The sequence below is a fragment of the Stegastes partitus genome, unplaced genomic scaffold (genome assembly GCF_000690725.1).
Source record: "Stegastes partitus isolate 25-593 unplaced genomic scaffold, Stegastes_partitus-1.0.2 Scaffold1865, whole genome shotgun sequence".
Taxonomy (NCBI): Eukaryota; Metazoa; Chordata; class Actinopteri; family Pomacentridae; genus Stegastes; species Stegastes partitus.
In genome coordinates, this window is record NW_007579596.1 from 30,682 (window position 1) to 56,067 (window position 25,386).

Here is a 25,386-nt window from a genome sequence, read left to right on the forward strand (position 1 = left end):
CACACACACACACACACACACACACACACACACACTAGTCAGCTGATAGAGGAATGCATGGATTGCTGCCAGTTGGTGCAGTGGCACTACAGAAATCTTTCATGTGGATCAGGAGGCAAAGTTTTTTCCCACCGTTCACTGGGGTTGGTTTGTGCCTTTAGGTGTTCTCACATCTATTTAAGTCTTTGCTCACAAAAGTTACAAACATTGAACTGAATGCCTTGTTTTTATGTTGATAGCTGAAACTGGCTTTGATACTGTGTTGGATCATCAGATGTGATGGGATGGTCTCTGTTGGTTGAAAGTCTGATGATTTATGTTTACAAGAACAGTATGGACATTAACGTGAAGGTTCTCAGTCCAGGTCATTCTCGTAGATTAATCGTAGCAACTGGACTTGCTTGAGTTCCTTAAAGACGTTCCACCTCTCATCCAAAAGGCTTCATCAGTTCTGACTGATTAGTTGGGAGTTCCAGATACTTATAACCTAAAGGAGTCATTAACACCTGAGTTTCAGTTTGGCCAGAGAGGACAGATGGTTTGAAAGAGGGGTGAAAGAAGCCATCGATGTCGAACTTGAAAGACCATCCCTCAACAGAGGTGGAGGTCTGAGGCATCATCTCTCACCTGTTTACAATTCAGTCCTAAGATCTCACCCCAGGAAAATGAAACTGCATTCACACCTAGCCACAAATGACCCTAATGGACCCCATTGTGTCAGGGGGAGCACTAACGACTCACATAATGAGGGGGAGGAGCAACAAACCCCCAATTGAAACCGAAGCTCAGGTGTTAATGGCTCCTTTAGGTAATAAGTATCTGGAACTCCCAACTAGTCAGTCAGAACTGATAAAGCCTCTTGGATGAGAGGTGGAACGTCTTTAAGGAACTCAAGCAAGTCCAGTTGCTACGATTAATCTAGGAGAGTATGAACATTAGGCTTGGTCTCACGTCAGATTCAAGAAGTTTGGCTGCTTTTGTTCAATGAACGGCTTCATTCTTGAAGTAATTATTGGATTATTTGAATTCTAAATTGCACAATGGCTCTTGTTTTGCTATCAAGTTTTAAATTTTGTTGATATTGGTCAGTACAATACTGCAGCTGAGTGTCTTTTTGACAAGGAAACCCAGTAACAGACTGATGGCAGCATTAAGATAGAGTCATATAGTTTGTGTGAAACCTTACAAAAGACGAGATGCTCACCGGCTGCGTTCTGTCAACCTGTCCTTACTCAGTGAAATGTTGGTCGTCGCTGGGATCTCTGTTTTTAACCAAGCTGCCTGAGTGTAACTGCAGTTTATACAACGTTTTCCTTGATGCTTAGACCTGCCGGGAGATCAACTTTAGCCGTTTGCCAGCCTTGCAACACACCAGGAACCCTAGTTATTCATTTTTGGTTCATCCAGTTTCCTATCGCTCTGCAGTGCTGAGATTAGTTGTGAAAACTAGATCAACTCAAAGTATATGTCCCTCAAGTGTGAGAAGCTGGTTCACGCTTTTATAGAAGCACATCCAGCAGCGACTCACATCCGGTTGTAAAATCATTTCTTCATGTCAAAGCATTCTCAGTCAGTCTCAGTACAAAAAGCGCTTCATGACATCATCAACAAATTGACAATTAAATTCGTTGTCAAATAGGGATGCCAGTTTTTGAAGATTTCTTTTACTGAAGGTCAGCCTGTGTTAAGAGGCAGTCGTCAACTAACCATTAGATGATCCTGAGCGTTAGCAGTGTTAGTTGCTCTGCTGACAGAAACGTAGTACCTGGTCTGTGTTAGCATTTAAAAATCCTGCTTTAGCATTAGCATTAGCCTTTGATAGCTAGCTAAACCAGACAGCCACCAGACAACTTTTTTACAGCTTGATGTTGCAGAGTTCAACAACATGATGGTTAGCGGTTAGACCGCAGTGAGGAGACCTTGCATCAGGCCCCATCAGGCAGCCAGCAAACTCACCTGTAGCTCCATCTCATTTAACAGGAAGAGGCTTCACTTGGTGGAACAAATCATTTTCTACTCATACCTACTGACAACCAATTTGGTCATCAATTTTTGTTCAGTCCAAACCTACTGGATGAAAAACAGTCTTGATGATTGTCACCAAAAAAAAATAAATCTCTGTAACAATAATACATTTAGGAGACTGTTGTGTTTGGTTGCCTCATTTGCACTTCATCTTATGAGGCTGCAGCAGCAGGTTTATGCATTTAGGATCAAGACAAGGAAAGAAAACGTCGGCCCAAGTCGAGGAAGTTGTGGTGAAGAGCAGTCACAGGGCATCACTGATTTGGAAATGTTTTTAATTTTTAAAGCTGGATAAACAGCAGGCTGGTGTTTGCAAGATCTGCAGGCGACGATGCTGAACTGCTCGCTCTCTCTTTAGCAACCAAGTTTGCTAACAAGCCTGTTATATTAGACAAGTAGCTGTTTGTCTATTTGTCAATTTTTGATAATGAACATATTTTATATTATTCTTAATATGTGCCACATAAAATTCAATGTCCAGTTCCTTGATACAACAGCAGATATCATAGAGGACTGTTTTTGCCTTCTCTGTGCCTCCCTCCAACACTGAGTACGGCAGGGCCTCAGTGTAACCTGTGTGAGGAATGTGAGCTGGAGTGTGAGTTTAGCTAGGAGGAGCTGTGATTAGATTTGAACCACTTCTCTAACATAATTAAGTGTCCTAAAGCAGGATCCTTACGCCTCCCAGGTCTCAAAAGACATTCACATACTCACGGGCTGTCACATTGACTTAAATGAACTGAACACAAAGACAGAATATGTGTCATTTTTGAACATGACTAAACTGCGGCTACAATGTGCTCAGGATCAGAACCCAAAAAACTCACAACTGTAGAGGCCAGACAGGTCATGATATACCTGCTTTCTCTGCTAAAACCTTTTAGTCCTGTTGTAGTCTGACTCACCGGATGTAGGATGCAGGTAGAAGCTTGTCAAAGGCTGCTTATTTCAGGCGGTTTAGTGTTTCCCTTCCGCTGTCTTGTTGTTACCGTTTTCCTAATACGACAAACTGTAACCTTTAAGCAGCCACACTGAAAATTTCAAGTTTTACCAAGGATTTAGACCGTATGGTGAGGCAACCATGCTGGTGTTTTTTCTGTGAATTATCTGTTTTATGCACGATGCTTATCTCCCTGAATGCAAATGTTCCATCAAAACACTTTCACCCATCACTGGACTCAGGATGTGTTTAGCTTAGTTTAGCACAAAGGCTGGAAGCGGAGGGAAACATCTAGTCTGGCTAACTACACTTCTAAAGCTGGTTAATTAATAACTACGGTTATATTCAACCAAAGAATATCTTGGCTGACTGAAATTGTACCGAGTTGTTAACGGATCGATTGTTCACTGGGTCAACTTTAAAACAAATAATGAGCCACGGTCCCTAAGTGCACTCTGCCTGTTGGCTTTATTTACCTAAATAAATTCTAAATCGACATAAAAAGCTAATATTTGCAGCATATTAAATTATTTTAGCTTGGTGTTTTCATGCTGAAATCGTAACAAATTTAGATCAGACCAGTGTGCACCTGCCCATATTCGTATGTTCTGTGAAAATAAAACTGTATTAACTGATGATCTCAGCACAAGAACTATTGAGGAACACAAGGCAGAGGAGTTTTCTTGCAGATTTTAGATGATCTGCTATATTTGTTGAGCTGTGACACGAAAACTGATGTTTACAAAGTTTACACTTGACTTGTTGATCTGTTTGAGAAAAAAAAATGCAGCCAAACCGATGACTTCTTTGACATGGCCTCAGTTAGTTTGGAGTCGACTGAGAGTTAAATACGTTACACCTAGCACTCTCCATCGGGTTTGGTGAGTTCAAGGTTGTGCAGATATTCAGGTGCTCACAGGTAGTCTGTTGCTCTCGCTCCACATTACAACAGATTAATCCTGGGAGACTGCTGTTAAAGAGCTTTTCTTTCATGACAGTAATACCTGTGATTGAAGGACCAATGAGACTTGGTTGCATATTGACCAACCAGTTGACCAGTCACATGGGCACTGCAGCCCTGTGAACAAGATAGTTCTTTTTTTCCCCCAAATATCACATGAAAACGTAAAAACTCACCATAGATTCAAGTGGGATTGTGTGATGGAGTTGCTGTGGAACTATTCTTTTAAGGTGTGCACCTGTTGGAGGCAGATGACAGTTGTGTCGGCCCAATTCTAGGGCTGGAAAGATCAATTTCAAATTCCAATCATTTGAAACAATGCACTTAGCAAATCTCAAATTATAATCATACACAACATCTGACCTCGGGTTTAAGCTGTCTTCATGACTTCCTCTTTATATGATGCTATTCATGGTTTCTCATGTTGTAATGCTCCATCACATGTTTTAATTACACATTTAAATACACAGTGACTTGTTTTCTGTTTAATATTGGTAAGGTCTTCACCTTACTATGTGAAGTGCTTTGAGATGACATATGTTGTGAATTGGCGCTATATAAATAAAACTGAACTGAATTGAATTGGGGCTGCAAGGTGGAGCGGTGGTTAGCATCGTTGCCTCGCAGCTAGAAGGTCGCCAGTTTGCGTCCCGGTTGGGGCACCGGAATCCTTCTGCGTGGAGTTTGCATGTTCTCCCCGTGCAGCGTTGGTTCTCTCCGGGTTCTCCAGCTTCCTCCCACAGTCTAAAAACATGTTGAGGTTAATTGGTGATCCTAAATTGTCCGTAGGTGTGAATGACAGTGTGCTTGGTTGTCTGTCTCTAAGTGTGGCCCTGTGATAGACTGGTGACCTCTCCAGGGTCAGCTGGGATAGGCTCCAGCCCCCCGCGACCCTAGTGAGGATTAAGCGGTGTATAGATAATGGATGGATGAATTGAATTGACTATGAAACTGAAACTTGACTATAAAAAATGATATCGCAAATCAAATCGCAACATCTGTCAGAAAAATTGCAATTAGATATTTACCCCAAATTGTTCAGCCTCACCCAGTCCCAGTTCTAATGAGTGTTATGATCAGACTACTCAAGCAGTGAGAGTGGCTGTGTGTTTAAATGTGTGTTAATTCTCTGTTGTGTTACGCTGTCTATGTGTTCCTGTCTCCTCAGTGCGTGTCTGTTGTGTTTACATGTACACGAACAGCATAAGCTTTCGACCTCTGTCTTTTTCTTTATCCGTTTGTCCACCTTGAATTCAAACAAAATCCTGAATGAGCTGCAGTCAGAACGTTACCATGGTGCTTTTGCATGTGTGTTTTCCAGGTTGCTGCCAACACTCCCAGTATGTATTCTCAGGAACTGTTCCAGCTCTCCCAGTATCTACAGGTAGTGTGCTGACACCTAGTGGTCACATTGTTGAGTTACACTAAGAATGATGAAAAGGGATTTGAAATTTGACCAATTTGATATTCCACAGCAGATTTCTAATATTACAAAAATCCTGACTGCTCTGAACACATGACACGAGCACCACTGCATGTCTGTTTGTGAAAAATGAATTCAAATATTCAGGACAGACTGAGTTATGTAACATTAAACACATCATCTATCATTCATTAAATACAGTACAGATAAGGTAGAGAATAAAATCTATCAGCATTACAGTGCAGAACACACAAACCCAAGAAGATAAGAAAAATAGATGTAAAGATTAGGAGCAGGTCAGAAAATATTCCTGAAGAGAGAATCAGACAATGTTTACTTAGACTTGACTTTGATCCATTTGATTGCTCAATTCAGTAATTCTAGAATCTAATATTAGTTTATAAATGGTTATTAATTAACCCTCTGAAGGCTTCTTACACGTCATTACTCACTAATGTTAATTGCAGTGTAAAGTCCTGCACCTCTGTGGAAAAACACAGCCACGGCTCTAAGTGGAAAAAAGTCAAAAATGTGTCTGTGCAGTGTGACACAGTCATAATGGCATAATCAGTTTAAAATATATATTTTTAAAAACAGCAATATTGAATTTCTTTGAAATAGTCTTTTATAAAAACTGAAAACTTTGGCGTCAACACATGCCTCATTTTCTACTGATGTTTCCAGAACTATAAAGTCATGGTGATGCTACATTTATAAACACAGCCTGCAGTTCAGCCGAAATCGTTCTGAATGTATATTATGGTAATCACAGCTGAATCGGTCATGGCTTCTCAGGAATACAGAGAAAGAGCACAGACTTGGGATTTTTTTTTTTTTTTTTTTACAGAATTTGGAACAAACAGGTTATTTTGGTACATTGCTAAATCAGTCATGTAGAATAAAGTTATTTTGGTGCAGTATCGCATTATTAAGCTTAGATTGGATTGGGTTTTCCAACAGAATGGCACATTACAGATGAGTAGTTTAAAAACTGCTGCAAAGTTAAAAATGTGACATTTCTTTCAGTTTTTACTGTTTCTGCCTGTGACAAATGTCATTTTGGCAAATTTTTTTTTGTGTTTTTTTAAAACAGAAAGGTTAAGGTAGTGTACTAGCAAGTAGCTTGTCTCTTCTCTGTATAAAATTTAAAACCAAAAAAAAACATTTATTGTAAATTACCATGTTGCCTTTGTTCAGCCTGATTTTTTTCTTTCTTTTTTGAGTCACTGATTGCCTTCCTCTCTGTCCTCGTCCCTCTCTCTCCAGGAGGCCTTACACAGAGAGCAGATGTTGGAGCAGAAGTTAGCCACTCTGCAGCGTCTGTTAGCCACCACTCAGGAGGCCTCAGAGAGCAGCTGGCAGGTAGGAAATAGCACTTTCATTCTTCTGCCGTATACTGAAACTACGCATGCATAGGAACAAATGCTATTATACATCTGTATGAGTGTCTCAGTGAAACCCAAATGTTAAAAGGTCTCATGCACACAAAGCGTCAAGACAAAGTTGACTTTCTGATCTCTGCTTTGACAGACATGTTAATGCAGGGCATCATGCTTCTTACTTTTAGGTCATGAGTGTTGTAATTATGATTGTGGTTTAGCTTCGCATGCAAAATATAAAGGGAAGGCACATGTTTTTCAAGGTTTTACTGGTCTTATCGCAGCTGTTTTCACAGTTTTTGGCACTTGTTCTGTTTAGTATCATGTTGCTGTTTGCGTGGTGAAAAGACAGTGTGAATTTTACACTCTATTAAAATTTGCTTTGCCATTTCAGCGTTGTTTTGTTTTATTTCTTTAGTCACACAGGTAGTGCTTATTGATTCAGTTTTGTAAGCTGAGTGTGTGTCTTCACCAGGCTCTGATTGATGAGGACCGGCTGCTCTCCAGACTGGAGGTGATGGGCAGTCAGTTACAGGCTTACTCTAAGGTAATATATGCACACATGAAGACAAAATAGCTAATATTTCTGCAGTAAATGAATGAACATCAAGCTCAAATTTACATCAACTTGCAAAAATTGTCTCGCAGTCCCAGACGGAGGAAGGGATCCGTAAGGAGCTATTGGCTCTTCAGGAGGACAAACACAACTACGAGACAACGGCGAAGGAGTCTTTGAGGAGAGTCCTGCAGGAGAAGATTGAGGTGGTCAGGAAGCTGTCAGAGGTGGAGGTAGGACTCGTGGATACGCTGTATGAAGTATTGTTTCAGGGCATGTGGCTTTTTCTCTGTGAAAACTGTTTTTGTCTTTGCTGTCCTGCAGCGTTCGCTCAGTAACACAGAGGACGAGTGCACCCACCTGAAGGAAATGTCTGAGAGGAGTCAGGAGGAGCTGAGGGAACTCGCCAACAAGTACAACGCTGCCGTCAACGAGATCAAAGAGCTCTCTGACAAAATTAAGGTGCCTGCACAGAAACGCAAAACTTCATGCTGTGATGGTTACTGACACGGGATTTTCATTTTCTGCAACAGTGTTTTGTGTACTCAATATTTTAAATTACCAGATTGTATACAGCTAAAATCTGTTTTATACACTCCATGCAGCTTTTATTATAATAGTTTTTAGCACGAGAATGAGTTTTGTTGCCAATTAGGTTTTCACATACGAGGAATTTGACTGCATTATAGTAAATGTTGACAGTTTGAAAGGCGGATTAAAGCTATGAAAAGAAAGCAAGTGTTGCAAGTCAATAAACAGTGAGCGTTAGAAGGTAAATACACAGCATGTGGAGCGAATCCAAGGAATTTTAAGTAATAAAAAGTAATATTCACAATTGCAGTGTGCAGGAATGTGGAAATAATTTTCTCATGTGTGCAAATTATTTGCTTGAGTATGTGCAAAATTACTCATTTAATATGTGGTGTAAAATTGAAATTATTTTTGCTAGATATTGCTCAGAAAACAAAATTACATAACATGAGAAACGCCGTGCCCAGTAGAGAAGCAATGAGATATAAGTTTGACACATTGCTAGAAATAAAAAAGTAAACTAAAATAAGGCGAGAGTAGAAAAAGTAACACTGAGGTAGTAAAGTAACATCACACGTGATAAAGAAATACTGCACCTGGAAAGTGTTATTTTGCACTTTACATTGACATGTTTGACCTGCCACAATTTCATGTTTATTAAAATGCTCTACTGTGTTTCCCTTTTCCTGGTTTGCTTGCTTCCCTGTTCTTTCCTTCCTCTGTGGCTCTCCCCTCCTCGTCCAGGCGGCGGAGGGTCGGCAGGAGGAGCTGACTCAGCGGGGGGCGACAGAAAAGAGGGAGTTGGAGCTGCGGATCGAGGAGATGGAGGAGAAGGAGCAGGTACTCCAGGCTCGCATCGAGGCTCTGCAGGCCGACAACGACTTCACCAACGAGAGACTTGCTGCTCTGCAGGGTAAAGACACACACAGCTTCCATCACTTCACGGGTTATTACATTAACTCACATTAATCTCACAAACACTTACCCCAACTCATCATAACCATCACTGGCCTTAACCGAACTCACACCTTAACCTTAACCCTCTGGGATCTGAGACATTTATGTGCATTTAACTGGGTCCTCGACTCTCTTAACCCTGTGAACCCCAAAACCTACACTGTTGTCTTCATAGATTTGCCAAAATGACACCATGCCATGGTTGTGCTGTTTCTACAGAGGTGCACAACTTTATATATGAGTAAAAACACTGCAGGAGCAAAAAGCATCCCGACACTACTTGGTGTTCAGAGGGTTCAAATAAAAACCTTCACATTTGAAGCCCAGGGCCTCAGGTGAAAAAAATTGAATAAAAACTACATTGAACATTTCTATCACTGTCTGTTTGATAGTTCACCACCTAATAACACAGCTGGTTACTGGAGAGAAGAGCAACGACGTGTCTGGACAGCTAATGTGACCTCAGAGGGTTAAACCAAGTCTTTTTTCAAAAACACAAGACTTTACATTCGGGAGCTTTTTGCCCCCAAAAACAAAAAACAGAATTAGGTCTCCACAACACGACAAATGCAACCACACACGCGCACACATGAAGTCCTGTTCTAACTTTTAACAAGCTAACTTACCTCACCCTGCAAACCAATCACCTTAACTGCCCAGTCAACACAAACCAGGGGCTGGATCAGAACACATCTTGGTCAGACTCGGCTGGGACTTCTGTCAGTCAACGCTTCTCTCTTGCTGTTGTTGTTGTTGTCGTTGTTTGCAGTGCGGTTAGAACAGCTACAAGAGAAAAGCATTAAAGAGAACAACAGTCTGGGTGAGTCCACATGTCTCTGGTCTGCTCTGGGACTCACGTCCTCTCCGCCGCCGTTTGTCTCTCTGTGGCCGCCAATCTCACTTCCTCATCCTGCACTAATGCTGCATGACGACCTCCTGCATGATGTCCGTGTCAATGTCCTGCTGCTCACTGCTCTCTCTGTTCATCTGTCTGTCTGTCGTGGTGGAAATATGGCTGTTCATCTTCTGTTTCCGTCTGGTAGCTTCACTTCGTTTCGACAAGATGTTTTTCTGAATGCAAAAAGCACAAGATTGAACAGTTACTCAGTACATTTCTGTCATAAGAGAATCAAGTGTCACTTTTTTCTGATTTACGTTGAGGCTTTGAGTCCACCTAAAAAGACGTTTTGAAATATCGTAGATGCAAACTACTCAACAAATTTCAGTTATCTACATGCAAGAATTAGTTTTGTTGCAGGTTTTAGTTCAATAAAATACTAAAAGTGGAGACGGAAAATATCAAAATCACATAAACAAATACTTGGGGTGCTCTGATTGGCCAATATTTGTTACGAAGAGCTTGATTGGTGGTCACGTCCAAAGTCTTTGACCGGGTTTCTGTGAAAGACCCAACAATGACTTTTTTTATTGGTGTTTCAACAAGGTCCGTCAATGAAAACCTTGAACCTCATCGGTCGCTTACGGGAACACGTTGAATTCACAAAGCTAGCTACCATTAAAGCAGAGAGAGAGTGAGATTGTTGAGCGGCTCACTCAGCTCTCTGTGTTTTTTGTTTCATATTTCTTGCTGTGCACCTTATTTCCAGTTTTGCGTTGTCTCCTAAAAAGGCACAAAAAAACGGAGGGCTGACTGAGTTGAAACAATATTTTGGCTGTAGCCTCTTTTTATTGCAGTTTTTATAGTTTACAGTTTGAGTAAATTGATAAAGCCTCTGTGCTTTGTTCTGTCTATGGTGCCTCAGTAAAATATATTCTATATTTATTCTAATTTACACAATTGTAGGATTTTATGCTGCTGAATGGCTGCATTTGATAATCTCTAAACTGTTCCCAGTAACCAAATGAAGGCTGCTGTGGTTTAAGGCAGAGGGAATATGGTACACATGTTGGTCGTTTCCCATCTCCAAGTTGTATAGTTAATATAAATCCTTATTAAGAATAGTATAATTAATACTCCTACACGATAAAGGCATTGACCCTGTGATTGGTGATCAGTATTAGTAGACACTGCTTTCAGGGATCAGCCCCCAAATCCCTAATCAGAGCACCCTTAGCAAAAGCATAATGAAGCTCTTCTAAAGCTGCCTTTCTAGGCCAGGCTGTGTTAAATGATCAGTGTTAGAAGTGTACAAAGATACCAGAAATCTTAATCTGAGGCCTGGCACATTTATAACATTGCCTGATCGCAAATATTTGAGCTCACCACGATCATTTCATGTCGTCATTCTCGTTCACCTGTATAAAACTAGCAGGACGACACCAAGACAAATGTCAGGTTTTAGCTTCCACATAGATTTCCTGCCTTTGTGTCTTTACCTCTCGTTTAATTATAACTTAACTTGTTTAACTTGCCATTGACAAACTGCATTTTGATGAGCATCTATTAACATGAACATCATGGATTTAGTTGAAAAATCAAACACTGCAGCACCGTTGTGGGCACATTTTGGTTTTCAGCCAAATAAAAAGGAGAGTCCAGTAACTTAGAGGAGCCGATTTGTTGGATTTGCAGCCAAAGTGTGGCCACTAGTCTGAAACTGAGACGTATAATGAACAGAAAAAGACAATTAAATAGTTAATTGCCATTATTTGTACGATAATTACTGCAAAAAATGTCATGGTTGTGACAGACCTAATTGGTGCAGAGCTGAAATCTGTGATTCCACTAAACTGTTTGTAGTGTTTGAATGTCCAGAAGAACACGGGACGGGGTGACATTTAGTCTCTGGGTGATCTTGATAAACTGCAGAATAATTTCAAATGTATAGTAATTCAGCATGTTATAAAATTACACTGAAATTAATCATTAAAATTAACTGTTCTTCATTATGTGCAATGGCCCGCATAATGCAGGTGTTTACTTCATTTGTCAACACACCTGTGTTTACAGTAAGAGAAGTTATTTATACATCAGGTTTTAAAGCAGCACAGGTTGACCAAAGTCATGTACATTTTATAGGACGGCAAAAGTAAAAGTATATATAAAAAAGTAAAAAGTGTCCTCCAACATTGTATCCCGTTCTCATTCCAGCTGGAATGAGGTGACAACACTGAGAACGTTCCTTGGGCTTGTGTAAGAGTTAAAGTCACTCTACAGCTCAGGACACAAAACTGAAATGACGTTTAGATGTTTTTAGTTTTCTTTGACCTCATGTCTCAAAAAGTCTAGAGAGAAATTTCACAATTTCAATGTTCAGGAAAAAAATGTTTAAAGTCCATGTAAAGCAGGAAAAGTCAGAGTTTGTCACACGACAGAAAACCGTCATTAACGAATGATTAAAAAGAAATGTCAAGTATAAAAGTATGCTTCAGATTGATTGACTGCTTTCACAGCAGCTGAGATCAACTGTACGAACTGTGCAAATGGAGTTTGTTTTAACAAACAACATGATTACATGAAATCACAAACTGTAAATACAGATTATGTTTGTCCCTTTGCAGCTGTGGACCAAGTTACCTGCTATATTAAACTGAGCACACAAGGCAACTTACACTCATCGGTGTACACATGCTGCCAATGAGGGCACCAGATGTTGGAGGGGCAAAAACAGTAAAACTAGCTGGTGTAAAATGGTCATCTAGATGAGGAGACTGAACTGCTCTGCAAATTCTAGCATCCATTGAAAATGCGTGTGCATAGCTAGTTACCAAACTGTGGACTGCAGTAGGTGTAGGAACCAGGGATTGAGCAAGACAACCGCTGTAGTAGGATGTGGCTCCTGTGCATCACAATTTGTTCAAAAAATCCAGTCTAGTGGTTTAACTCCACATGCCAGTCCCATGCAGTTCAGTCCTTACACAATTGTTTTCTGTCATGTACAATCAAAACAAATCTCTGAATAATCTTTACACGGACTTTACAGCAGTTCCTTTTATAGTGTTTGTGTATGCAAAAAGCCTTTTTGAGCCACAGTGTGTTATGTGACATGCAGTTTCAACCAGTTACCAAACCGAAGCTGCCTGGATCAATGCCAGGCTGTGCTCTGGGTGTGTTGGTTTCAGAGGCAGCTTGTCTTGAGGTGACGGTCTGTCGGGTCTGAACGGGGCTTGTTTGATAGTCTGGGTTCTTTCCACGGTTTCCAAGCTGTCCACTGCTTTGTGTTTCTTCTTCTGGGGGAAAGAAGCTTGTGGTCACTGATTGACTTCTGGTGATTAAATGACGACACTGAATGCTGCAGGTGACTGTCTCACTGCACACCTCTCCACCGTAGCCACTATGTGAAGGAACCTGCCGTCATTTAGACTCTGTTCTGAACATATGTCTGGCTGCCTGGTAAAGTTTGGACAAAATCGTATATATCTGATCTGGTCACATGACAGATGTCAACATTGTCCCCCACGGACCAGTAGAGGAGCCTGTCGAGGACAAACAGAGCCTGCAGACACCTGAGAGCCAGGAGGAAGACGAGGATGAGGAGGATACAGACACCGATGATGGTGCAGTTGGTGAAGAGGAAGATATTGATGGTAGTTAGTTTGATTCCTACCAGATTGTTACTCTTAATTCCTATACAGCCCTGTTCTCTATCAGCTCTGTGCACAGCCTGCAGTGCACCCGAGACGCTCCAGACTGTCTGTTAGTCACAACTGAGTCACTCATGCTTTTGCAGTTGTGCCGAGAAACGCGGAAGTTTTAGTTTATTACTGAATCTGGTCCACGGTTTATTATTGGCAAATTGTTAAATGAGACAAGTAGAATAAAGTGATTGTGATAAAATATCCAGATTTTACGATTAACCCAGTTCGAATGGCACGCTAGAGATGACAAGTTTATGCACTGAATTTCACATTTTTGGCAATTCTCTTTTGATACAGTTCCTGCTTCTGATACGTTGTGTAGTAAAGATGTCTTTTGTGCTGTATAACATGGTTATAATTCCTCTACAAACTAGTCATTTACACAAAACTATGCACATCCACTCTACAAAGACATTTCACTGTGCTGAATGTACCTTCAAACAACTTTCTATTTTATTGATTAACTATGTTGTACTTTCCTTTCAATCTCTCTTCTCATCACTTCTCTTGGTAAACACAACCTGCAGTTTAACCAGAAAGTCTCAAAAGTTTTGTTACGTGACAGTCCTGACTTTTCAGTTGGTCTTAGGCCTACAGAATGTTTTATTTTCTACAACTTTATTTTGGGCCAATTTGTTTTACACACAGGATTAAATCATTTTGCTCAAACATCATATTATTAAGCTTCGATCAGGACTGCCGGAAAGTTAAAATGCCAAAGATTCTTTCAGTTTTCAGTTTCTGGCTCTAATGAATGTTGGCATTTTAAAGCAAATATTTAACATAGATGGAAACCATTGCTTCCTATCCCACCCGGGGGGGGTTTGGGTTCAGAGGGTTAACAGGCTTTACTTTACAAAAGACAAAAAACATTCCTATTAAAATACATTACAGTTAAGAAATAATCTGAGCTAGATACATTTAAAACTAAATTATTATGGTGTGAAATAATACATCCAGTAACATAGTATAAAACTGCAACCTGTAAAATAAGATGATATAAAAGAAAATATTTACCTTTGTTTTTCCAATCATACGTTTATGTGACTTGAGCTTTTCTTTACAGAAATGTTTTACTACGTTAACTTTAATATTTCTTTAATCTTAGGATGTTATCATCTGATTTAAGTTTGCACTTTTCAGCGTCTGTTTTTGTGCACATTAGGCAACAAAATTCATATGAGGGTTCAGTGTCATGCTTAGGAAACAACCTACTGAGAGTCATCCTACTTTATTAATTTTATGCACTTGTCAAAAGTTTTTTTTACTCTAAGTTCTCTATTCTTGGTGTGCTGTGGTGGGTTCAGGCTGTGTTTGATTTGAACATCCTTCTCATTTTCTCCATAGACAGTGTTAGGTGACTGTTGCAGATTTCATTCTTCATTTCTTCTTTAGTTTGGTCGTCACATTTGAGCAACTCTTTACTTATGTGGTGGGATTTTTTGAGAAAGTTGCAGTGTGCAGCTGAGTTTAAACTATTGGCCTGGTTAAGTAAGCATTTTCAGGGTTCGATGTTGAAGTGTAAAGCTGTCAGACTTGGGAGACTTACTGTCTGTCTTCTGTTTGCCTGTCCACATCCTGTCTGATGTTAGCGTCTCTGTTTAGCTCTAATCTTCTATGTCTGAAAACGCCAGAGATGTATGGCTTCGAGTTCTGCTATGTCTGTTTATCGAGCTTCTATCTGTCCTTGTAGTTCTCGTATCTCGCTGTGATTCGTTCGTTCGATCATGCTTCCTCCCTGCTTGTGTCTGTCTGTCCTTTTCTCTGTCATGATTTCCGTCTTCGGCTCTTCTCGTCTCCTTTAATGCACAGTTTGGTATTAGGAGCTGATTCTGAATCGGGTCCTGTTTCAAATGTAGAGGAACCGAGTGCTCATAAAGAAAGATGTTTTTTATTCTGCTTGTCTAATCCAGAAAGTCAAATTTTACCTTCTGCTCATCAGTGTACATTGACTTTGTTACACATTCATCACATGGTGTGTTTAAGGTCATAATAACAGACCACAGTGAGTCTTTGTGAGCAGAAGAAATAACATTGAGCTTATGAAACAAATCAAATCTAGACTTTTTTTTTCACCAAAAATACTCCTAAAAATTGCAATTGGAACCTCCCACCTGTTTGTTTTTTTGTCAAACACACGGCCACAACCCGGTCCATTCTGGCATAGATGAGCAGAATCAATCAAATCTGAGATGAATACCCGACTCCAGTCTGATAGTCGCCATAGTAATGTCAGTTCTCTGTGTTTCTATCAGACAACTGTCATGTTAACAACAGCGGAGGAGACTCGACTAGAATCCAACAGTTGATTGAGTGTCCGCGTGAGTACAAACATCCATTCCAGCTGTATACAGAAACACACACTTTCCATGTTAACTTCACAGCTGTGGAGGCCCATCGATGCCAAGAACAGACAGACCAGAAAAGTAAGATTGGTAAAAAATATAAGAAAAATCATGGTACATTGAAATTGTAATGAGATCATTTTGGCAGTCAAACAATGAGATCATAGTTTCTGTCAAATATGAGAAATAAGTTTTTAAAAAAATGTAATTGTCTGTAATCAAAATTCTGATTTAATGTCCAATTAAAACATCAGAATTTTGTCCTATGAATTTAAATCATTATAATCTCTCTTACCATGATTATTTTTAATTTTTATTCATTCTTAACATGCTGAACAGATTTTTTATTTCTATTTTTTTAATCTTTACTGAAATTTCCTGCTGTACTTCAACAAAGCCTTTGCTCCAGAGGAACCTTCCTTAACCTGTAAACTACGATACACTCCTTTGATGCTATTTATTTATTTATTTATTTATTTATTTTCATGGGAAGGTCAAACCCAGCAAGATGGATCAATGAAAATTATTTTGATGACTGATTGGGTTCCAAAATATGTCATTTTCTCAATATTTCACGTAAATGCACATTTTATCGCGGTCGCCTGTCAATGGCATTATTTCCCCTTTACCTTTACCTGCTGTAAACAGGACAGAGAGGCACGCAGGAAGGAATACGTAGGTGAACAGGCTAGCTAACGCTGCAGCTTTTGAAAGTTCTTTTCTCTATATTAATCATTCGTGATGGCACAGTTATGTTGATATGATTGATTTGACGGTGGATGTCAGCGCTGGTCTACCTGTTTATTGAGTTCAGCAGAGAATAGCTTCAGTAGCTGTATGGGTTCATCGACCCATCGCATAGTATGTTCGCAATTAACATTAGCTAACCTTAGCTGGGACTCCTTCCTTAGACTGAAATGACATAGCATGAATATACTGAAGATGTTTCAAAGTTTCTTTGGTCGTGATCTGAGCAGCACCAGGTTGGGTCACCAGGTGAAGCCTCTTTCTGCTCATTACTTTAGCGACTAGAGGAGGCGGTCACTTCTGTGTTAGCAAGCAGAGAGCATTGAGGGAGTTTGGCTAGTAAAGGTGCATCATAATAGAGACTCGTATGAGGTTTATGGACCTCAGGCCAGTAAACATGTTATAGTTAGAGGGGGGAAAGGATAATTACGCATGTCTTAGAAAACCAGCTAATTAATGCAGATGTAAGCAAAGAACTGAGCAAAGTTCAGAGGCAGAAATGATTTACTGTGATTTAATGTCGTTGGTGATGTTTTTGTTGGTGTACCAGATGTAGTCCAGGTAAGGTGTAACCTGCTTAGTGTGTCCGGGTAGACAACAAAATAGATTTATTTATTTACTTGTTGTAACAGTGTAGGTAGCTAAGAGATAACACCAACCCAACATATTTTGTTTGTGGTGTGCAAAGTGTTGAAAGATACATTTGAAAGTCAGAAGAGCAGCAGAATAATTCACAGATTTCATTGTTTACGGTTTGCATCTGAAGCCTGTGGTTTATTGTGAGGAACCTGTTGAACACTGTGTATACAAAGACATTGCTGTAGAACTCTAGACTTTTTTCTTTTGATGCAGTTCTTCTGGTGTCCACTGGCGTCCTGCTGGAAATGTTTGCTGCTCAGTCACATGAGCTCGTTGAACGTCTTGTCTTAGAGAACTGGAGTTTTCTGGTGCTTTGTCGTACGTTTTCTGTAGGTGGTCATGATCCTCTTAAACATCACTCACACTCCTGCCTTCTCCTTTTTAAACAGATCTTTACATATTTTCTTCTGCATGCTGCCACTGCAGCTTTCCTCCAGATTCATCCACTGATCTTCTTGTTTATTTGCTTTCTTGGTTGGCTCTTTTTCTCTGGTCACCTCACAATGAAACAATTTTTTACTCAAGCAAATAAAACACTAACCACGTTACCACTCACACCTGAAACAGTTGAAGTAGCTGGTCTGTAGCCCCCTTCAGACACACACTCCTTTCTGTTCCTCTGATGGCATCTGAACCTGTTGGCTTCGTGTCTGAATTCACACCCTGCTCACTTTAAAAAAAAAAAAAAAAAAAAGTAGGCACAAGTCTGAACCAGGTGCTTTAATGATTAGGATAAGATAAGACCTCATACAGAGGGAAATTTTTGCAGTGTTCAGTGAATAGTGCAAAAAAAGGAACATCAAAAAGGATATTGTCGAGATTCTTCCATTTGTAGAAGTTCAGAAATTGCATAGATTCATTTGAACGTGGAAAATAACAACACGAGGGTTTTCTGTATGAAATTATGTATTAAGTTATGTGTATATATTATATATTAGCAAGGCCACGCTCTGTGTAGAGTCAGTACAACTCATCCATGCACACAATAATTATGCTACTACTGCAAGTGCTCTGTTGAGAAGCTGAAAAGTCTCTGATAGAAACACTTGAAATAATCCAATAATAATCAGGCTTTAGTAAACGGATCAGATTTTTACAGTAAAATAGCATCCTGACAGCTGTGATGCAGCTCAGGACTCAACCTAAGGATGGTGTTACTGTGTGTGGCAACTCACCTGTCTGAAGTGAAGAAGTGTGACTCGCTGCTAGACCCTGACTGATCCTGTCCTCCCTGTGTAGCCTCTTTAAATCCTGAGGCTCTGTCCCACCTTTGCTGTGTGGCAAATATTGTTCCGTGGCTCCCTCTGGAGATTGTAGTGGGTCCGTCTTTATGAGGCTGTGAGGAGCTTTAACGTAAGAATGCCGTCACTTTGACAGACTGATGAAGCAGCAATGCTACATTTCCCCTGCCTTAAAAAAGGGGTTTATGAACACCTGTCTTGACTGCATGCATTTCAGAGAATCAGCTTAACTTTTAATGCCACCCTGCCTTGTTTGTTGACCACAATAATATTTGCCATCAGCTGTTTGTTATATTCACTTTTTGTGGCACATAGCATACATAACACTTGAGATGGGACAGGACTATTTTAATAAGATCAGTTTAAATCAATTCAGCTGAGGCTTGGTGGTTTATAAGTTTCCCTCAAGTATATTGTGGAAGAAGCCAATTCCATCTTGGCCCAGTAAGTGTGACTGAGCAGGTGTCTTAACTGAAAGTTACAAGATCCAGCTTACACGTGTCCTCTTTCAGTGACATTTCAACAGCTTCATTTCAGCAGGTTTTACAGTTTATTGTTGACTTCTTTCTTTTTGTATAAACGTGCCAAAAAAAAAAAAGAGGTTCTTTTTACGTGTCCGATGTGGATAAGCTGTGGGATGCTGCTGGAGTGGTGACAGCTCATTTATTCCAAGCTATGACCTGAGTCAGTCTGTCTTGTACATGCTTTTATCATTTTTTGATGCTCCTGTCTGATAAATAACTGCACCACAAACAGCTCAGTACCTGCTATCAGTCCTTGAAAACAAGATTAACAAGACAACTGCCTGTTTTTTCAGGCAAAGAGCTCAAAAAAGTAACTTCTCACAGATTCTTTTAAGATTCAGTAGAGGTAGAACAACTAACCACCTAGTATTTTGATAATTGTTTAACCAGTTTGAGATTTTTTATTTTTATTTTTTATTTTTAGAAAAGAAGTAAAAATCCTTAGATTCTTCTATGCTACCTAACTGTGAATACTTTCTGGTTTCTTTTCCTCCTCTGACAATGAACTGAATATTTTGTGTTGTGGACAAAGCAAGACATTTGAGGGCATCATCTTGGTGCTTTGGGAAACACTAATCGCCATTATTTCTGACATCTTATAGACTAAACAACAAATCCATTATTCAAGAAAATAATCAACAACGGAAATGGAAACTCTTCTAACTCTCTGGAACCCAGATGAAAGTTTATTTCACTGACATTTCTACCACTGCTAACCAGCTACTACTCCGGCTGATGAGTTAGTCTAAATCTGATGACGATGTCTGATGTGTTTCTGCTAACAGGTTGTTAAACTGGACCGCTGGACATTTGCAGAGTTTTGGAAAGATAATAAAGGACTGATTCAAGTCCAACTTCTGTATTTTCTAAATAATTTATGACTTTATTCACTCATTCCCCAATTTTCTGTTTTCTCTCTGCAGCTGTCAAACAGCTGAAGGAGACTGTGAGTTCTTCGATCCACAAACTGGCCAACTTTGATGGTAAGAGCTTAACCAAGCTTGAAGTTCAGTCTGTGAACTCACTAGAAACCAAGGAGAAAACAAACTGAAGACTTTGAAAAGGGGAAGATAAAAAGCTGAAATCTGAAGAATAGTGGAGGCTCTAATGTTTGTATGTACCTTTGTGTTTGTAGAAGTGATGGATGCTCACTTACAGAACAACCAGACAGCAGAAGACGACATCCTGGCCAGCCCTGATCGACTCAAAGGTAAAGGACGCACACACACACACACACACACATACACACAGACTGTTACTTAAGTAGGATATTGATTTGATATTTGATATTTGACACATTTGTCCAATCTTTCATACTCACGGCACACACTATAATTTCAGTGATAGGAGCTTTACACTCGCTATGTCCCGACTGCTAATGCAGATGAATTATAATTGACTGGAACCATGTTTTGAGTATGTGATGTGTTTTCAGTGCAACTCTGACAAGCTGAAGTATGCCAACATTGTTAGATTTCAAAACAGCAAAACATCCAGTGAGAAACTCTGCCCTCAAGTGGTGAACCTTTTACAGAGAAGATATACTTTTAGGCTTTTTCTTTTCCCTTCATTGTGCTGTAGGTCAGCAAACTTACACAAAGTCCACACGAAAGCAGCTGACAGCTCTCAGAGGGTTACACAGCTAGCATATACACACAGAATACAGAGTTATGGTACACACATTAACATCATCAGAGCAGACTTGGTTTTTCAGGTGGGAAGCCTTAAAGAGACAGGAGCTGAAACAGCGTTTCACAGAGACTGATGCGGCTGCAGTGTTCAACATGAGAAATGTGTTTTGAACATTAAAGCATGTAAACATACTGAAGTAGACCCACAAAATTAAATTATAAATCTGTAAGTGAGCATAATATCATCCCTTAAGTGTCGTCTACATCATTTTTGTATAAAATAACCATCAGAAACTATAAGTTATATTTTGTATTTATTTCCTTAGAAGGTCTGTTTGTTTCTCAGCTTTAAAAAGCCTTTTGTTGTTTTCAGTTGACTAAGGGTCGTTGCATTGACTTGCTCTCTGTGAAGTAATGGTCATGAAGGGTAAAGCTGCTGAGAAGGTGAAATCGCCCACCAGTGACCTCTGACCTCTGTCTGTGCTGATGTGAGGGGTCCGGCTGTGGACTCACAATGCTCAGACATACCAGCAAGCATATGTGTCAGCTATGACTAAAACCCATTTTGATTTTCTCTACACAGAGTTACATCTCCATATAATAAATCAGAAATGTATTTCTATTCTGGGGCTAAACCATAACCATCTCACCTACATGTCCAACCCCTACCCTCAACTGATCATAAGGCAAACCCAAACCTCAGCTTAGTACCAAATCTAAAGCTTCAAACAGCTGATAGATATACAATAACACACAGTAACAGAGTGAAAACTGCTTCAAAACAAAAACTAAACACTGCTACAAACTGCCACTGTGTAGTTTCACCACTTGAATCCTGCTGCGCCTCATTCACTATGAAAACTTCAGACTATTTACGTGTGTGTGTCTGTGTCTGTTTGTTTGTGTGTGTTTGTTTGTGTGTGTCTGGGTGTGTCTGTGTGTCCGTCCACAGGGAATCAGATGGACGCCAAAGAGTCGGACATGTCAGACACTCTGAGTCCCAGCAAAGACCGCAGCAGTGACGACACGTCAGGTCAGTAAAACACAGAGTTGTGTTTGTGGAACCAGAGTTTTTCGTGTTGATTCGTTTACCTCTGATCTATGTGACTTCACTGGTTTGGTTTGAAAGGTTGTTCAATCGTGTTAAAATCGTGAAAGCTCATTGTTCTGTATCTGTTCTGTAATGACTTATTCATACAACATGTTGTAAATAGTCTGTTGGGAACTAAATAACATTTACAATGATTATCTAATGTTGTAAAACTTTAAATATGTACATTTTTGCATCCGTTATTGTGTCCAACTACTGTATTTATCATATTAATATTTCTATTTTTGTATGTGACATTATTATTTTTTAAATCTTTCATTAGTGATTTTTAAGTAAATGTGTGTAAATGTGCATGTGTGTGCGTACACGTGTGTTTTCAGATGGCAACATGGACGACCAGGAGCTGAATGAACCACAGAACAGAGTAGCGCTGCTCAAAGGTAACCATGACTACTCCTCTCTGCTTTGTGCTGCTCTAACTGACTATAAACACTGAAACTGAGGTTATAAGCCAGAGGTATTTGTAATACAGTTAACTGTCCATTAGGGAGAGCTGCGCAGTTATACTGCTCTCAGCAGGTCTTTGTCCCGGCTTGCATAATTGGTAGATTATGACCGGATGATCACATGTGTTTAAAAACTTTTTTTTTGTGTGTGTGTGTGTGTGTGACAGATATTAAATTACTCTTTGTGTATGTGTTTGTGTAGCTGAGCTGCATCGGGCCGGTCTAGAGCCCGGAGACACAGAGCAGGTCATCCACCATCTCCACAGAGAGCTTCTGGAGGCCCAGGAATTAGCCAACACTGGCAAGCAGAAATGTCTGGAGCTACAAGGTAATTAAGTGATACGCCCACTGTAACTACCACACAGGGGAGTTGAGACTAAATAACAGCTCCACTTAAAGAGTTATTATCATATCTAAGACTGGGTTTGATGTGAGCACTAGACATGTCCTGAGCCTGATCATAAGACCAGAATTAGGTCTGATCACTGCAATTTTAATTAATTGGTTTTGGCAGGAAACTAAACCTTTTTCTTTGTTTACATTAATTGTCACATGGATATGTTAAACAAGCTGTAAAAGCAACTGTTTCATATGCTACCAAGATAAAAGTAAGCTTTCCTAGGCAGACAGACAGACAGACAGTTTATCAATCCTTGTCATTTGTTATGGCAGCTAGAGTCACAGGCAAAACTCACATCTAACACCAAACATAGAACACGTCCAGCACACAGCTATTCACAGACGTACTAAAACGTGCTGAATGCTTAAGGTGAGGTCATAAGAATATTTGCAATATGTGAGGTGCAAATTATACTGTGTAGAAACTGTGGTGTGCAAAAAATTAGAAAATCTATAATGTTAAAAAAAACTACAAAACTACTTGCATATCTAAAATTTAAATATAATATAAAACATAAGCAAATGCAGTTATTTCAGTATATATGTACATATGTATAGACATTAAAGTGACATAACTGATCAGTGATATTTCTGTCTGTAGCTCTGCTGGAGGAGGAGAGGAAGAGTAACTCCAAGCTGACTGAGGAGTCGACCAAACAGATCCAATACCTACAGAGTTAGTACAAACACACACACATCAGAGCACTACAGACTTGTATGTGTCATCATCTAATGTGCTCCCACCTCACTTTGTTTGTTTGTGTTTAGCTCAGCTTGGGAAGCTGCAGGCTGACATGGAGGCACTGAGGGAGCAGAGGGAGAGCACCATCTGCACCACAAGAGAGGAGCTCTACTCCGCCCAGGAGGAGGTATAACTTCACTGACAACTCCAGATCACCAGGGGCCTTTGGTTCCACCATCTGATGTATTTCAAACTAAAAGAATCTAAGAATTTAAAATGGTATCTGTAAAAATTTTAGGTCCATCTGTATTTTGTGGTATAAAATGTTCAGGGAAATCAGAGATAGTTAAGGAAAAATTGTTATAAAAATCGGATGATTGAAGATAGCGTGACCCTGACTCAGTCTGAATCCTCCACAGCTCCCCTTTAGCTTTTCCAGACACCATTTATGCCACCTGCTCCACAGTCTTCTTAAAACTCTCAAACTTGGACCTTTCCCCATCTTGTAAATTCTGTTCACATGACAAACCTATCGACCTGTGAATTGTGTTTCTGCTGTCAGATTCTTGTCCTGCGGCACGCCATGGAGGCGGCCACGGCGGAGCGTGAGCGGGAGATCGCCGCCCTGCAGGCAGACCTGGGCGGTGTACGCTCTGAGCTGGAGCACTGGAGGAACACGGCTGCCAAGTACGAGGAAGAGATCAGCCGACTGCAGGAGGCCTTCACACAGCAGCAACAGCAGCAGAACACTGCCAGCCAGCTGCAGGGTGAGCGCAGTACGTGGGAGGCTGTCTCTGAACACAACTCTGCTGGAAATGATCGTTTGGTTTGTTAGATACTAATTATAACACCACTTTATGTGTTCTTGTCTCTCCTAGTGGAGTGTGTTACGTTGCAGCAGCGGTGTGTGTGTTTGCAGCAGGACTGTGACGGCCTGAGAGCTGAACGGAAAACTCTCACAGACAAACTGCACCGCCTGGAGGCTGAGCTGAGCAGGTGATGACTTATTTGAGTTCATCAAGTATAAGTCATTATTTAAAGATGTTATTTGCTTTCACTGACACGCTTTGGTCAAGAAAAAAAACACATGCACCATACATAAAGTAATGGTTCACTTTTACAACTAAGATCAACTATCACTAACCTAGATTTATATCCTAGCTTAGTAACATTTAAGCCAGCAACTGATTTTTCATTTTTTTATCAGAAAAGATAAGATAAGCATTTACTAATCCCACAGTGGGGAAATTTGCAGTGTTACAACAGAAAATGAGGAAAAATGAAGAGACATCAATTAAAAAATACAAATAAACAAGAAAATATACATAAATGCTATTCATATTGTACAGATTCTTCCATTTGGAGAAATTCAAATATTGCTCAGGATTGTTCTGTATGATTGAAAATACTGATATGGTGGGATGTTGCAATAGCTCACCTGGTTGAGCTGGCGTCCCATGTACAGAGACTATAGTCACTTCTTCACTATATACTGTCTAATAAAGGCATGAAAGGCCAAAAAATAACTTTAAAAAACAAAGAAGAAAATACTGATATGTTGTGATAAGATGATGTTCTCCATCAGTGCATGTTCATCGGGGCTGAGAGCTCAGCAGGATTTTATCTCAGCTTCAGCTACTTTTTCATTAGATTCCAATAAACTGTAGGCGCCACTGCCAAAACCTTTACTACATGAAGAAACAGTGGGCTTTAAAACCACAGAATTTTGATATTTGTTCATATGAAAATGGACTTGACGGGTTTGTGAATCGGTGACTTGCCGGCGTGTGTAAGTGGTTACTGAATGTATCTTTGTGTGACGTTTGTGCAGCACCAGGGAGCAGAGTCTGGTCCTCAGCAGCAGTCTGGAGTCTCTGGAGAAGAGGGAGGAGGTTTTGCAGGACAAACTGGGTTCACTGGAGAATCAACACCTGCAGGATGCAAGTAGACTGAAGAGCCAGTTGGACCAGGCCCAGGCCCGCACACACACACTGCAGAGAGAGGTGCGTCTATTTGTACTTCTGTCTTTGTGTGGACAGCCTCTTACTGGAACAGAATAATCCCAACTATATGCCTAATGCCAGTCTTTCAAACAGCCGTTTTGACCTCTGAACCTCCAGCAGTTTCTGGGTGTTTATTTGCTCCTGTCACATTTTTACTCACTGCTATATAAAGTCCTGTACCAAGTGTGTCTTCTATGCAGTATGACACAGTTAACATGCCATAAATCATAAAAGAAAGGACAAATGTTGAATTCTGTTTTTGTTTTACAAAAATGTAAATAACTGGAATCAACATGTACAACATTTG

General features: G+C 40.1%; 1 protein-coding gene across 3 annotated transcripts in view; it reads left to right on the plus strand.

The window, feature by feature from the left end:
* The window catches only part of slmapa (sarcolemma associated protein a), a 51,319-nt gene that overhangs the window by 13,697 nt on the left and 12,236 nt on the right, over positions 1 to 25,386 (plus strand). Inside the window, exons 4-22 of one of the 3 annotated variants that reach the window (XM_008302732.1) lie at positions 5,248 to 5,310; positions 6,616 to 6,711; positions 7,204 to 7,275; positions 7,377 to 7,517; positions 7,609 to 7,746; positions 8,560 to 8,728; positions 9,542 to 9,592; positions 13,114 to 13,260; positions 15,567 to 15,632; positions 19,731 to 19,790; positions 19,943 to 20,017; positions 21,391 to 21,471; positions 21,870 to 21,929; positions 22,198 to 22,323; positions 22,996 to 23,070; positions 23,163 to 23,263; positions 23,639 to 23,843; positions 23,955 to 24,072; positions 24,908 to 25,079. In XM_008302732.1, coding sequence (XP_008300954.1) covers positions 5,248 to 5,310; positions 6,616 to 6,711; positions 7,204 to 7,275; positions 7,377 to 7,517; positions 7,609 to 7,746; positions 8,560 to 8,728; positions 9,542 to 9,592; positions 13,114 to 13,260; positions 15,567 to 15,632; positions 19,731 to 19,790; positions 19,943 to 20,017; positions 21,391 to 21,471; positions 21,870 to 21,929; positions 22,198 to 22,323; positions 22,996 to 23,070; positions 23,163 to 23,263; positions 23,639 to 23,843; positions 23,955 to 24,072; positions 24,908 to 25,079 — 2,016 coding nt within the window. Of the gene's footprint in view, positions 1 to 5,247; positions 5,311 to 6,615; positions 6,712 to 7,203; positions 7,276 to 7,376; positions 7,518 to 7,608; positions 7,747 to 8,559; positions 8,729 to 9,541; positions 9,593 to 13,113; positions 13,261 to 15,566; positions 15,633 to 19,730; positions 19,791 to 19,942; positions 20,018 to 21,390; positions 21,472 to 21,869; positions 21,930 to 22,197; positions 22,324 to 22,995; positions 23,071 to 23,162; positions 23,264 to 23,638; positions 23,853 to 23,954; positions 24,073 to 24,907; positions 25,080 to 25,386 lie in introns of all 3 variants that reach the window. The other 2 variants (XM_008302730.1, XM_008302731.1) reach the window with 2 other exon arrangements.